The sequence below is a fragment of the Coregonus lavaretus genome (assembly GCF_964263955.1).
Source record: "Coregonus lavaretus genome assembly, chromosome: 1".
In the NCBI taxonomy this organism is placed as follows: domain Eukaryota; kingdom Metazoa; phylum Chordata; class Actinopteri; order Salmoniformes; family Salmonidae; genus Coregonus; species Coregonus lavaretus.
This window is the reverse complement of record NC_139988.1, coordinates 22,561,317-22,575,931: the sequence shown is the minus strand read 5'-3', so window position 1 is coordinate 22,575,931 and position 14,615 is coordinate 22,561,317. Positions and strand designations below refer to the sequence as shown.

Below are 14,615 nucleotides of genomic sequence, written 5' to 3'. Positions count from 1 at the left end.
AGGTAACGAGCTGAGATTAGGAGCACACTCTTAAAGGGAGTGCTCCTAATTTCAGTTTGTTACCTGTATAAAAGACACCTGTCCACAGAAGCAATGAATCAATCAGATTCCAAACTCTCCACCCTGGCCAAGACCAAAGAGCTCTCCAAGGATGTCAGGGACACGATTGTAGACCCACACAAGGCTGGAATGGGCTACAAGACCATCGCCAAGCAGCTTGGTGAGAAGGTGACAACAGTTGGTGCGATTATTTGCAAATGGAAGAAACACAAAATAACTGTCAATCTCCCTCGGCCTGGGGCTCCATGCAAGATCTCACCTCGTGGAGTTGCAATGATCATGAGAAAGGTGAGGAATCAGCCCAGAACTACACGGGAGGATCTTGTGCATGATCTCAAGGCAGCTGGGACCATAGTCACCAAGAAAACAATTGGTAACACACTACGCCGTGAAAGACTGAAATCCTGCAGCGCCCGCAAGGTCCCCCTGCTTAAGAAAGCATATATACATGCCCGTCTGAAGTTTGCCAATGAACATCTGAATGATTCAAAGGAGAACTGGGTGAAAGTGTTGTGGTCAGATGAGACCAAAATGGAGCTCTTTGGCATCAACTCAACTCGCCGTGTTTGGAGGAGGAGGAATGCTGCCTATGACCCCAAGAACACCATCCCCACCGTCAAACATGGAGGTGGAAACATTATGCTTTGGGGGTGTTTTTCTGCTAAGGGGACAGGACAACTTCACAGCATCAAAGGAACAATGGACGGGGCCATGTACCATCAAATCTTGGGTGAGAACCTCCTTCCCTCAGCCAGGGCATTGAAAATGGGTCGTGGATGGGTATTCCAGCATGACAATGACCCAAAACACACGGCCAAGGCAACAAAGGAGTGGCCCAAGAAGAAGCACATTAAGGTCCTGGAGTGGCCTAGCCAGTCTCCAGACCTTAATCCCATAAGAAATCTGTGGAGGGAGCTGATTGTTCGAGTTGCCAAACGTCAGCCTCGAAACCTTAATGACTTGGAGAAGATCTGCAAAGAGGAGTGGGACAAAATCCCTCCTGAGATGTGTGCAAACCTGGTGGCCAACTACAAGAAACGTCTGACCTCTGTGATTGCCAACAAGGGTTTTGCCACCAAGTACTAAGTCATGTTTTGCAGAGGGGTCAAATACTTATTTCCCTCATTAAAATGCAAATCAATTTATAACATTTTTGACATGCGTTTTTCTGGATTTTTTTGTTGTTATTCTGTCTCTCACTGTTCAAATAAACCTACCATTAAAATTATAGACTGATCATTTCTTTGTCAGTGGGCAAACGTACAAAATCAGCAGGGGATCAAATACTTTTTTCCCTCACTGTATATTTGTTTTTTTTGTTTATATGTATATATTGGGCTTTATAGATTGTTTATATGTACAGTGTCTTCAGAAAGTATTCAAATCCCTTGACTTTTTCCAAATCTTATTGTGTTACAGCCTGAATTTAAAATGGATTAAATTGAGATTTTTGTCACTGGCCTACACACAATAACCCATAATGTCAAAGTGGAATGTTTTTCTAAAGTTTTACAAATTAATTCAAAATGAAAAGCTGAAATGTCTTCAGTCAATAAGTACTCAACCCCTTTGTTACGGCAAGCCTAAATAAGTTCAGGTGTAAACATTTGCTTAACAAGTCACATAATAAATTGCATAGACACTCTATGTGCACTAGAAAATACTAGACGAACACCTGGTTCAGTCTGCTTTCCACCAGACACTGCGAGATTAATTCACCTTTCAGCAGGGCAATAACCTAAATCACAAGGCCAAATCTACACTGGAGTTTCTTACCATGAAGACAGTAAATGTTCCTGAGTGGCCGAGTTACAGTTTTGACTTAAATCTACTTGAAGATCTATGGCAAGACCTGAAAATGGTTGTGTAGCAATGATCAACAACCAATTTGACAGAGCTTGAAGAATTTTGAAAAGAATAATTGGCAAATGTCGCACAATCCAGGTGTGGAAAGCTCTTAGAGACTTACCCAGGAAGACTCACAGCTGTAACTGCTGCCAAAGGTGATTCTACAAAGTATTGACCCAGGGGTGTGAATACTTATATAAATTACATAATTCTGTATTTCATTTTCAATAAATTAGCAAACATTTCTGAAAACATGTTTTCACTTTGTCATTATGGGGTATTGTGTGTAGATGGGTGATAAAACAATAATTGTAATCCATTTTGATTTCAGGCTGCAACACAACAAAATGTGGAATAAGTCAAGGGGTATGAATACTTTCTGAAGGCACTGTATGAGTTGGGCTTTAGCTGAGATTATTCTTTACAGAGTCAAGTATATTTGTCCAGGCCTCAATCGTTCCTTGACTAGCACCATTCAGTCTCACTGTCGATAATTCTTATGCTATAACTTCTAAAAGTAACTGTATCCACTGGCGAATTGGGAGAGAGTGGGGTGATTGCCAACATATTTTTTGTAGCTGCCTGCCAGTAGTAATCATCTCTGATTGATTGACCCATCAGAGTCTAAGCCCTGTCTAAGTCGGGGGAGGGGGGTTCTACTAAGCTACAGTTGAAGTCGGAAGTTTACATACACCTTAGCCAAATACATTTAAATTCAGTTTTTCACAATTCCTGACATTTAATCCTAGTAAAAAATCACTGTCTTAGGTCAGTTAGGATCACCACTTTATTTAAAGAATGTGAAATGTCAGAATAATAGTAGAGAGAATGATTTATTTCAGCTTTTATTTATTTCATCACATTCCCAGTGGGTCAGAAGTTTACATACACTCAATTAGTATTTGGTAGCATTGCTTTTAAATTGTTTAACTTGGGTCAAACGTTTCGGGTAGCCTTCCACAAGCTTCCCACAATATGTTGGGTGAATTCTGGCCCATTCCTCCTGACAGAGCTGGTGTAACTGAGTCAGGTTTGTAGGCCGCCTTGCTCGCACACGCCTTTTCAGTTCTGCCCACAAATGTTCTATAGGATTGAGATAAGGGCTTTGTGATGGCCACTCCAATACCTTGACTTTGTTGTCCTTAAGCCATTTTGCCACAACTTTGGAAGTATGCCTGGGGTCATTGTCCATTTGGAAGACCCATTTGCGACCAAGCTTTAACTTCCTGACTGATGTTTTGAGAAGTTGCTTCAATATATCCACATAATTTTCCTTCCTCATGATGCCATCTATTTTGTGAAGTGCACCAGTCTCTCCTGCAGCAAAGCACCCCCACAGCATGATGCTGCCACCCCGTGCTTCACAGTTGGGATGGTGTTCTTCGGCTTGCAAGCCCCTCCTTTTTCCTCCAAACATAACGATGGTCATTATGGCCAAACAGTTCTATTTTTGTTTCATCAGACCAGAGGACATTTCTCAAAAAAGTACGATCTTTGTCCCCATGTGCAGTTGCAAACTGTAGTCTGGCTTTTTTATGGCGGTTTTGGAGCAGTGGCTTCTTCCTTGCTGAGCGGCCTTTCAGGTTATGTCGATATAGGACTCGTTTTACTGTGGATATAGATACTTTTGTACCTGTTTCCTCCAGCATCTTCACAAGGTCCTTTGCTGTTGTTCTGGGATTGATTTGCACTTTTCGCACCAAAGTACGTTCATCTCTAGGAGACAGAACGCGTTTCCTTCTTGAGCGGTATGACGGCTGCATGGTCCCATGGTGTTTATACATGCGTACTATTGTTTGTACAGATGAACGTGGTACCTTCAGGCATTTGGTAATTGCTCCCAAGGATGAACAAGACTTGTGGAGGTCAACAATCTTTTTTCTGAGGTCTTGGCTGATTTCTTTTGATTTTCCCATGATGTCAAGCAAAGTGGCACTGAGTTTGAAGGTAGGCCTTGAAATACATCCACAGGTACACCTCCAATTGACTAAAATGATGTAAATTAGATGCCTATCAGAAGCTTTTAAAGCCATGACATCATTTTCTGGAATTTTCCAAGCTGTTTAAAGGCACAGTTAACTTAGTGTATGTAAACGTCTTACCCACTGGAATTGTGATACAGTGAATTATAAGTGAAATAATCTGTCTGTAAACAATTGTTGGAAAAATTACTTGTGTCATACACAAAGTACATGTCCTAACCGACTTGCCAAAACTATAGTTTGTTAACAAGAAATTTGTGGAGTGGTTGAAAAACAGTTTTAATGACTCCAACCTAAGTGTATGTAAACTTCCGACTTCAACTGTATATGCAATTGTTTTAAGGTCACACCAAGGATCATTTAGCTATTTGATTTTGAATTTTAAGACCCCTTGAAGTATTAAAAAAAAATATAGAAAAACATTATTTGATTAAAAACTATTTTTGGCCTTACTGCTATTAGCCCATACAAATGCATTGAATAACAGATTCTCTACATGGAACAACAGATAGTCCCCAAAAAATATTAAAAGGAAGTTTGTTCTGAAGTGTCTCTCCTATATCTGAGAGATATATGAAAGATCAGGAAACATTTATTATTATAATGTATTTAACCCCTTATTTTTTGGCATTAAACAGTCTCCATATATACTTCCATTCATTTTTTCAACCTGTACCAGGGGACCTTCAGACGAGTCTTGTAAGGCCTGTGGGGGTCCTAGTGTACTCCAACACAGTGTCGGTGTTGGTCAAAGGTCCATTTGATACTCGTGGTGGCAGAGGAGCTTTCGACATTGTGTCTGAGAGACAGTTATTATGTATTTGTCTCTCTCTCTGTAATTCAAATGATCTCTCCCTTGCACTCTCCCTTTCTTTCTCTCTTCCTCTTTCTTCTCCCCCCTCTCCCTCTGTCTGGTATTGTTCCTGGTCTTCCTAGCTGCTGTGCTGGTGTTGTCTTTGGCTACGGGGAACATCCAGATCCACGCTCCAGAACGCCAGTTTGTCCCTATCTACCTGCTGAGACCGAACCAGGCCCCCTGGAAATACACCACCAGTCTACTGGTCCAGAACTCATCAGGTACGTAAGCCAATCAGTCAGGAAATACACCACCAGTCTACTGGTCCAGTTACATTGTTTTTCAATTTTGCGCCAAATAGAAACTGTGTGAGCAATAATAGGACCAAAGCGTAGTTGACATTGTTTAAGGGATAAATCAGTGAAGACCACCTCTTCCAGGGCAATAGGAGACACCATATTACGCTGTTTAAGGGATATATCAGTGAAGGCCACCTCTTCCAGGGCAATAGGAGACACCATATTACGTTGTTTAAGGGATAAATCAGTGAAGACCACCTCTTCCAGGGCAATAGGAGACACCATATTACGTTGTTTAAGGGATATATCAGTGAAGACCACCTCTTCCAGGGCAATAGGAGACACCATGTTACATTGTTTAAGGGATATATCAGTGAAGACCACCTCTTCCAGGGGGAATGCTTGCAAGCCGAAGAACACCATCGCAACTGTGAAGCACCGTAGCATCATGCTGTGGGGGTGCTTTGCTGCAGGAGGGACAGGTGCACTTTACAAAATAGATGGCATCATGAGGAAGGAAAATTATGTGGATATATTGAAGCAACATCTCATGACATCAGTCAGGAAGTTAAAGCTTGGTCGCAAATGGGTCTTCCAAATGGACAATGACCCCAAGCATACTTCCAAAGTTGTGGCAAAATGGCTTAAGGACAACAATGTCAAGGTATTGGAGTGGCCATCACAAAGCCCTGACCTCAATCCTATAGAACATTTGTGGGCAGAACTGAAAAAGCGTGTGCGAGCAAGAAGGCTTACAAACCTGACTCAGTTACATCAGCTCTGTCAGGAGGAATGGGCCAAAATTCACCCAATTTATTGTGGGAAGCTTGTGGAAGGCTACCCGAAACGTTTGACCCAAGTTAAACAATTTAAAGGCAATGCTACCAAATACTAATTGGGTGTATGTAAACTTCTGACCAACTGGGAATGTGATGAAATAAATAAAAGCTGAAATAAATCATTCTCTCTATTATTCTGACATTTCACATTCTTAAAATAAAGTGGTGATCCTAACTGACCTAAGACAGGGATTTCTTACTAGGATTAAATGTCAGGAATTGTGAAAAACTGAGTTTAAATGTATTTGGCTAAGGTGTATGTAAACTTCCGACTTCAACTGTAGATAAAGTAAGATATCATCGGCGTATAATGAGATGACGTGATCCGTAGAATTGAGAGATATTGGTGTAATTTCTTTCAATTGTCGAACTGAGGGCCAGGGGCTCCATATACAATAAAAATAGCAGAGGAGGGATCGGATCACCTTGCCTGCTACTTCTAGTTATTCTGAACAGAACAGAGCAGGTATTGCCTGTTATTACTATGGCTGAGGGATTGGCATATAGAATTTTTATCATATTTTCCAAAACTGACCAAAGATAGGACGATTCTAATCTATCAAAAGCTTTAAGAGATAGAACTGCCCAAGGAACTGCCCAAGGAGCTTTGGTTTCTGAGGATACTGTATGTAATAAGATACTGTGTGTAATAGATGACGGAGGTTATCTGAGGATGTACCAATTTGGGTAAGTAAGTTTCGAGAGGGGATGACAGAATTTTAGAAAATAGTTTAATATCTGTTTTTATCAAAGATAGGGGGTGATAGTGAGAGCACTGGGTGGTGTCCTTTTCTTTTTTTAATAAAAGCAAAATTAGTGCTGTATTTATATCCCTTCCAAATTAACCTTTGTGAACGGCTGTGTTAATCATTTCAGCCAGTTTGTACAAATGGTTCTCTATTCTACTGTATGTGAGTCCTTTTTTTGACTGCACTGGGCCTTTAACTATGACTTTAGTTGTGTGATATTTTTTATCAACATTCTCTCCCTATTCATTGACCCTCTGAGTAGCCCTGCCCCCCCTCTTCTCTCCTCCCTTACCTGCAGAACTGGTCATTCTTCATGGTCTTCCCTCCGTAGCGGATCTCCAACCAGCGCAGCATGAACAGCAGCAGGATGCACTGCAGATAGGGCTGGAGAGAAACAATGTGTGTGATGTGCTGTATGTCTGTCTACGAAAATATTGATATGCTAGCATGCTGTATGAAACAGAAATTATTTCCTAACGGATACAAAGTAATCAACAACAACAACCCCAATCCATATTACACCCCAACATCTCTGTACTCTGACTCCTATTCCTACTATAATGTCCAGGGCATTTCCTGCTACTTACAGATAGGACGGCAATGAGCAGGTTCTTCCAGAGGAAGTCCTCTTCATAGAGGGAGGGCAGAAAGGTGGCCTTGGTGATAGAGTTAAGGCAGCCCATTAAGGGGTAGAGAGGGTTGAAGAAACATAGTGTATTGTGGAGGATCCTTGTCAGCCCGGGGTTGTCGTTCACAAATGACAGCTGGACGATGGAGGCAGACACCACACACACCTAGTATGCAACAGACCGACACACACACATACACACACACACACACACACACACACACACACACACACACACACACACACACACACACACACACACACACACACACACACACACACACACACACACACACACACACACACACACACACACACACACACACACACACACACACACACACACACACACACAAAAGAACCGTAAAAAGTAATATAGCTGCTCCCACATTGACACAAATCATGAATCTACTTTCCCTTATGTTTTTTTTCACTATAGAGGAAACTTCATAATAAAGACTACTCACTGGGTTTTAATAACATTGTAAGAATGTTGTGTGAATGTTGTAATAATGTTGTGTGAACGTTGTAAGACTTGTGTGAATATTGTGATAATGTGTGAACATTGTAAAAACGTAAGAATGTTGCGTGAACGTTGTGTGAACATTGTAAGAACATTGTAATAATGTTGTGTGAATGTTGTATAAATGTTGTGTGACAGGGAGGGAAGGTTGTTGTTCTCACCATCATGGAGACCACAGAGAAGAAGTCTCTGTTACTCTGGACGCGTGTGAACATGAAAGACACCACATAGGCGAACAGGATCATAGCTGGACCAAAACCTATCAGACACAGGATCTATAGAAAAGGGGATGGAGAGAGAGAGTCAGTCTGAGGGAGTGTATGTGTGTATTGTTTCTGTGTCTATGTGACTGATCATGGAAGTGTGCGTGTCTAACTGACTGACCACTGCGGTGACGTTGCTGGAGGTGAGCAGGTTGGCAGTATGGAAGGAGAAGAGGATGCTGGTCATGGTGGTCAGTATGAGGTAGTAGAAGGGGATGTCCACCGCAGCCTGACCACACCAGTACGCAGACGGGACCAGGCCAGAGATACGCAGCGTTGAACGGCACTTTATCTAGGACGAAGAAGAGAAAGGAAAAATCTATAAAATCAAACAGTCAATCAATTAATATGGAAAGCATATTCAATTAATGCTTTTGAATGTACAGTAGATCACAAAAGGAGTGCCTGTTTTGTTGTATTGTAGGCTTTCAGTTTCACCGCTATTTTTGTTCAATCAATCACCAATGAGGTCATTTCTGAATCGGGAAAAAACTGAAAGCTCCAGACATTCCTGCATTCGAGCAGTGCCAGACAGTATTCATGGAGTCTGCTATTCCGTGAATCTACTGCTTAGTGCTAACCTCTCTGTCTCGGGTGTGGTCCATGGCGAAGTAGGCAGGCATGCCCGCAGCTAGCATTCCCAGTATGATAGCCTCGATGTAGACCAGAGCATAGGACGTGGCGTCGGGAATTTGCTGAGGAGAAGAACAGAGGGAATGTCAAATTCTTGTAGCATGATGCTCACTCTTTCAGACACCGTTTGTTAATTCGATAGAAAGATTCGATAGATACAGGGATAAAGATACTTTATTGCTTGTGTATGTCTGTAACAAGTTTTAGATAGAATTTTACTTCATTTTTCAAGACTATTGCAACTGAACCATCACGGTGTTATTTCCATAATTCATCTCATTGGACTTGACTTACATAGTCGAAGGGCTTGGTCCAGGTGTTGATGTGTTGTGTGCCGTTGAGGCCTCGTAGGATGGCGTTACTGAGGACGTTGACTGTCATGGGCAAAGAGTGGACGGTAGTACTGTTGAACGCTACACTGTATCTAAAACCCTGCATACCAGAGAAAGGAAAAAGTGTCTGTTGTCAATGGTTGTCTGTACGTGTGAGTGTGTGTGGGTGTACTTGCGCAAAGCTATGCTTAACAGAAACCCTATAACCAGACAGAAGAAGAGTCAATCAAGGACTGGGCATTTAAAGTGGCATCAATGGCCTCTCTATGACTGTGTTTACACAGTCAGCCTTCTGATCTTATGCCCCAATTATTGGCAAAAGAGCTGATTTGATTGGGGGGGGGAATCAGAATTGTGCTGCCTGTGTAAAAACATCCTATGTGGCCCTGCACCATAGGAAGACAGCCAGGGTAAACGAGAACCACTCTACTGAAGCACACTACTATCAATTAGGGCACTTGTTGCATAACTAGCCTCAGCCTAAGAGCACTCCATATAGCACTCAATTTAGAACCATTCTCATCATGCATATAACCAGAGGGTAAACCTCTGCTCCGCCCACAGAGAGAGAGAGAGAGAGAGAGAGAATGTCGCCCTTCTCCTGTATAAGAGGGGTTATTATTTTTCACCTTGTTGGATCCGGTGACGTTGATGGCTGCGCTGTGAGGAGCACAGGACATGTAGTCTGTGTTCTTCATCATCTCTACCTTGATGTCCTGAGATTCCAGGTTATGGATGAAGTCGGAGATATCTGAGCCTGCACAGAGAAACAGACCACAGAAGGTCACAGAAGTAGTTCTGTGTGTTTCTAACGAGTGTTTCTACTCTTGTATTCAGCCATTCATATTCTGTGAACAAATGCTGCTAGGAACTCTACTGCTTGGGAAGAGATAGATAGAGAACATACAGTATTTCAGAGCTGTAGTGATGGGAGGAGAACACAGTATTCAAGAGTATCAGTTCACAGTATAGAAGAGAGTATGGACTAACCTGATGAGTTCTGGACCAGTAGACTGGTGGTGTATTTCCTGACTGATTGGCTGACGTACCTGATGAGTTCTGGACCAGTAGACTGGTTGTGTATTTCCTGACTGATTGGCTGACGTACCTGATGAGTTCTGGACCAGTAGACTGGTGGTGTATTTCCTGACTGATTGGCTGACGTACCTGATGAGTTCTGGACCAGTAGACTGGTGGTGTATTTCCGGGGGGCCTGGTTCGGTCTCAGCAGGTAGATAGGGACAAACTGGCGTTCTGGAGCGTGGATCTGGATGTTCCCCGTAGCCAGAGACAACACTAGCACAGCAGCTAGGAAGACCAGGAACAATGCCAGACTGAGAGGGGGAGGGGGAGAGAGCGAGAGAGCGAGAGAGCGAGAGAGCGAGAGAGCGAGAGAGCGAGAGCGAGAGCGAGAGCGAGAGCGAGAGCGAGAGCGAGAGCGAGAGCGAGAGCGAGAGCGAGAGCGAGAGAGAGAGAGAGAGAGAAATACATAGAGTAACTGTCTCTCAGACACTATGTGGAAAGCTCCTCTGCCACCACAAGTATCAAATGAACCTTTGGCCCACACCGACACTGTGTTGGAGTTCACACCCAGACAAGAACAGTTCCCTGTCCTTCTCATCCCAGACTAACCCGTGTGTAGCCAAAGGCCTTCCTCTCTCTCTACATGTTGAGCATATGGGGAGAGAACTGCTTAACTCCCTATTACCTTGCCTATAGCCTTAGTACAACAACACAGTGTATAAGGTCAATAACGTCATTATAGGTTAGGTAATAGAGAGGTAAGCAGTTCCCTCCCCAGACTCACGTGTAGACAAAGGCCTTTCTCTCTCTCTGCATGTTGAGCATGTGTAGCCAGGCCACGGTGCTGAACTGCTGCCTCCAAAGAGCATGGCCCTGGACCGCCTCTGGCTTGCTGTCAGAGAAGGTCAGTAGTCTTTGGTCAGTGTCGTCCAGAGAGGATGCATCACCATCATCCTCAACCTGCTCCTGGTTGAACACACTGTAGTCTGGAGACGGGAGGGGTGAGAGAGAGATGAATATGTTATTAGGCTACTCAACAGGGTCGTACTTTTACGGCACACTGTAGAAAAAGTTTTTGAACAGAAAATGAAAAATACAATTTCTAATTGGACAAGTTCTGGTAGTCATCTCCCTGTTTCAGTCAGTTTTCTTCCGTTCTGTGCCTAATGAATACGACCCAGGTATCATAGTTGTAAGTAGATTGTATCTACTTAATGTAAATATACTTCAGAGATGACATGCTGCTCTAACCCATGTAGACAAAAAGGCTTAGTACCACCCTTACGGAAAAACCACATGAATTTCACGTGATCACATGTGAAGTTAATGTGATAACATGTGACAACATGTGAAGCAAACGTGACAACATGTGAGAACATGATCTCGTGAAATAAATGTGACAACATTGGGATGCAAAATGTAAACATGTGAGAACATGAAATTACGAGACAACATTTGAGCACATGTGAAAGCTGAGATGTCCAATTTAGAATACTACTTTAAAAGGAATAGTTCCAATTCATCCCAATGGTGTTTGATGGGGTTGAGGACAGGGCTCTGTGCAGGACAGTCAAGTTCTTCCACACCGATCTCGACAAACCATTTCTGTATGGACCTCGGGGGCATTGTCATGCTGAAACATGCATCCCAAAACGGTTGCCACTTGCTGATTGGCAGCATACTGTAGCAGCAGCAGCCTATCAGAAGATTGTAGGAGTGGCTTATTCGAAGTGTGGCTTTCAGCTAGCTCTTTTTGGTCTCTCATGAGAGGGAATGTCATCCGAGTTAATGTGCTCTGTTGTATTCTGTTCATAAACATTAAGCTTTTTCTCCAGCCTTGTCAAAGGCTGACATAAGTGCATGTGATACCAAAGAGCCATATGATATTTCATTCATAGCTAGTCACCATCTTATTATAATACTCACTTACATATCAGCTACAGTAAGTTGTGAATTTTACAATAACCCACTTGCAACTAGTTGATAGTAAGTTATTGAAAACTAAACATGAACTTCCTGTGAACCAGCTGCCATTAAGCTTTTGGAAGAAGTACATTAACCTCTTAACAGTGCAGCTCTTGAATGTCACAAGTTCTTATAAAGATTGCAGAACTGACAGTGTCAAAAGAGGTGCTCAACCTTCATCAACATAACAATAAAACCACTTATACTGGTACAACATTTCCAATGAAGGATGGCACAAATACAACATATTTTAGACCATGCCCCCAAAAATGATAATGCCCCCCGCCAGCACATTGCCCCGACCTACATTTCAAAGTGCAGTAATGATTGTACCTAATCCTGCGTTCGTAATCAAGTGGGAAGTGGGAATTACTAGTGGGAAATGCATCTATCATCCCGGAGTTCTGACTTCTCCCACATGCTGACCTCTGACATCACCTACTAAGGAAATTACCTCAATAACAGCTTTTTCGGCAATTAAATGTAACAAAACATTATTTATAAAAAGCAATCTATTAATATGTTTTTTTTTTACTCTATAATTTCTTTACAAGCATAATAGCTGTACTTTTAGTTTATGGTTGACACAGCTTGTTGGCCATTAGCCAATTGGCGTTTCTCAACAAGTTCAAAGCACATGAATGCATCCAACTGGTATTTACGACTTCACAACTGGTAAATTCCCACCTCCCACATGGTTATGAACGCAGCATTATATTTAATATATTGGGTAGAAAAATGTCCCGATATACTAGATTATCTGCACATGTACCCTAAAAAGGTACCGACCAGTACCATGTGAGTTCCTATGTGTACCTCTGAAGGTTCCTTATGTGTACCTTTGACCTTTTAGTACACCAAGGAACAACACTGTATATTTGAGAGTGTGTGGATATACACTCGCCGGCCAGTTGATTAGGTACACCCATCTAGTACCGGGTCGGACCCCCTTTGCGTCCAGAACAACAAGGTGTCGGAAACGTTCCAAGGAGATTTTGGTCTATGATGACGCGATGGCATCACGCAGTTGCTGCAGATTGGATGGTGGTACATTCATAATGCGAACAGCCCATTCCATCTCATTCCAAAGATGCTCTATTGGTTCCAGGTCTGGGGACTGCGCAGGCCATTCAAGTAAACTGAACTCACTGTCATGTTCCAGGTGATGTTTTTCCACTCCTCAGTTGTCCAGTGTTGGTGATCACATGCCCACTGGAGCCACTTCTTCTTGTTTTAGCTGATCCTCTACTGCAATAGCCCATCCGTAACAAGGATCGACGAGTTGTGCTTTCCGAGATTTGCCGTTATTTGTCTGTTTGTGGCCCGCCTGTTAGATTGCACGATTCTTGCCATTCTCCTTCGACCTCTTTCATCAACGAGCTGTTTTCACCCACAGGACTGCTGCTGACTGGATGTTTTTAGGTTTGTCGCACCATTCTCGGTAAACCCTAGCAGGGCCTAAAATTAACACCAGCCACCTGCCAAATGCGGGTAGATTTTGGCACTGGCGTGTAAGATGTTTATTTCACCAGCCACGTTGGTGGGTGGTCAGGGCTCCACAGTGCAAGCATTTCACTTGCATTTTTCAGTAAAAATAGTAAAGTATGATCACATTTATAGTAAAATAAATGCTGCAGTAGCTGTTTTCAAAGTATTTCTGCCGTATTCTTTCATAGCTGGTAAAATAATCGCACAAAGTCAAAGAACTACGAATCCTAAATGGCCTATTCCACCTCACGCTGCAACACTGCCTGGCTGGGGGCTGTGCGCACGTAAAGAGTGGAGTGAAAGATTCATTTTTAGAAGCGCTGCACACAGGCATAAAAGTTGGTCTAATTTACTTAAAATTAAAGTCTACTGAAGTGAGACTTTGTCCTTGTGGTTCTTGGCTATTTATATTGTTTTGTTCACATGCTAGATTGTTTTTCTATGTTAGAGTTTCAACTGCTAGGGAAGAGAAGAGAATGCTTCTACTAGTCAGACTCAATCTCACAGGCACAAACATGACTCGAGTCGCGCTACCACGGTAACCTCCCGCCATCTTGAAGAACGGTCTTGCATTAATGGCCATGTACTCTTATAATCTCCACTCGGCACAGCCAGAAGAGGACTGGCCACCCCTCGGAGCCTGGTTCCTCTCTAGGTTTCTTCATAGGTTCCTGCATTTCTAGGGAGTTTTTCCTAGCAACCGTGCTTCTACATCTGCATTGCTTGCTGTTTGGGGTTTTAGGATGTTTTTTTTTATAAGCACTTTGTGACATCTGCTGATGTAAAAAGGGCTTTATAAATACATTTGATTTGATTTAAAGGGGCAGGTGAATTTCTGTGTCTCATCTGTGATATTTTGGTTAAAAGACTTAATTAAACAATATACCACATTACTTCTTACTAGTAATACATTTATTGTTTTAGAAACATTACAAAGCATGCTCATCCGTTTTTGTGTGTTTTGTTGGTATAATTTGAATGCCCCAAAAATATTTTGGGTGGTAAACAATCTGAGTGGCTGGTAGATTTTTAAATCTCCCTGCCACAGTGGCTGGTGCACCAAAAAGAAAATGTTATGCCCTGAACCCTAGACACTTTCGTACGTGAAAAGCCAGGAGGGTGGCCGTTTCTGAGATACTGGATCAGGCACGCCTGGCACCGACAATCATACCATGCTCAGTCGCTTA

The 14,615-nt window shown here is 42.6% G+C and overlaps 1 protein-coding gene across 2 annotated transcripts in view; it reads right to left on the bottom strand.

Annotated features, from left to right (window-relative positions):
- Positions 1–14,615, bottom strand: part of LOC311130156 (cholesterol transporter ABCA5-like) — a 94,204-nt gene that overhangs the window by 29,951 nt on the left and 49,638 nt on the right. For both annotated transcript variants that reach the window (XM_084162844.1, XM_084162845.1), the window contains exons 18-26: positions 10,760–10,961; positions 10,120–10,286; positions 9,582–9,709; positions 8,915–9,052; positions 8,569–8,682; positions 8,109–8,279; positions 7,886–7,999; positions 7,161–7,367; positions 6,866–6,957 (exon numbers count right to left, since the gene is read on the bottom strand). In XM_084162844.1, coding sequence (XP_084018970.1) covers positions 6,866–6,957; positions 7,161–7,367; positions 7,886–7,999; positions 8,109–8,279; positions 8,569–8,682; positions 8,915–9,052; positions 9,582–9,709; positions 10,120–10,286; positions 10,760–10,961 — 1,333 coding nt within the window. The remainder of the gene's footprint in view (positions 1–6,865; positions 6,958–7,160; positions 7,368–7,885; positions 8,000–8,108; positions 8,280–8,568; positions 8,683–8,914; positions 9,053–9,581; positions 9,710–10,119; positions 10,287–10,759; positions 10,962–14,615) is intronic.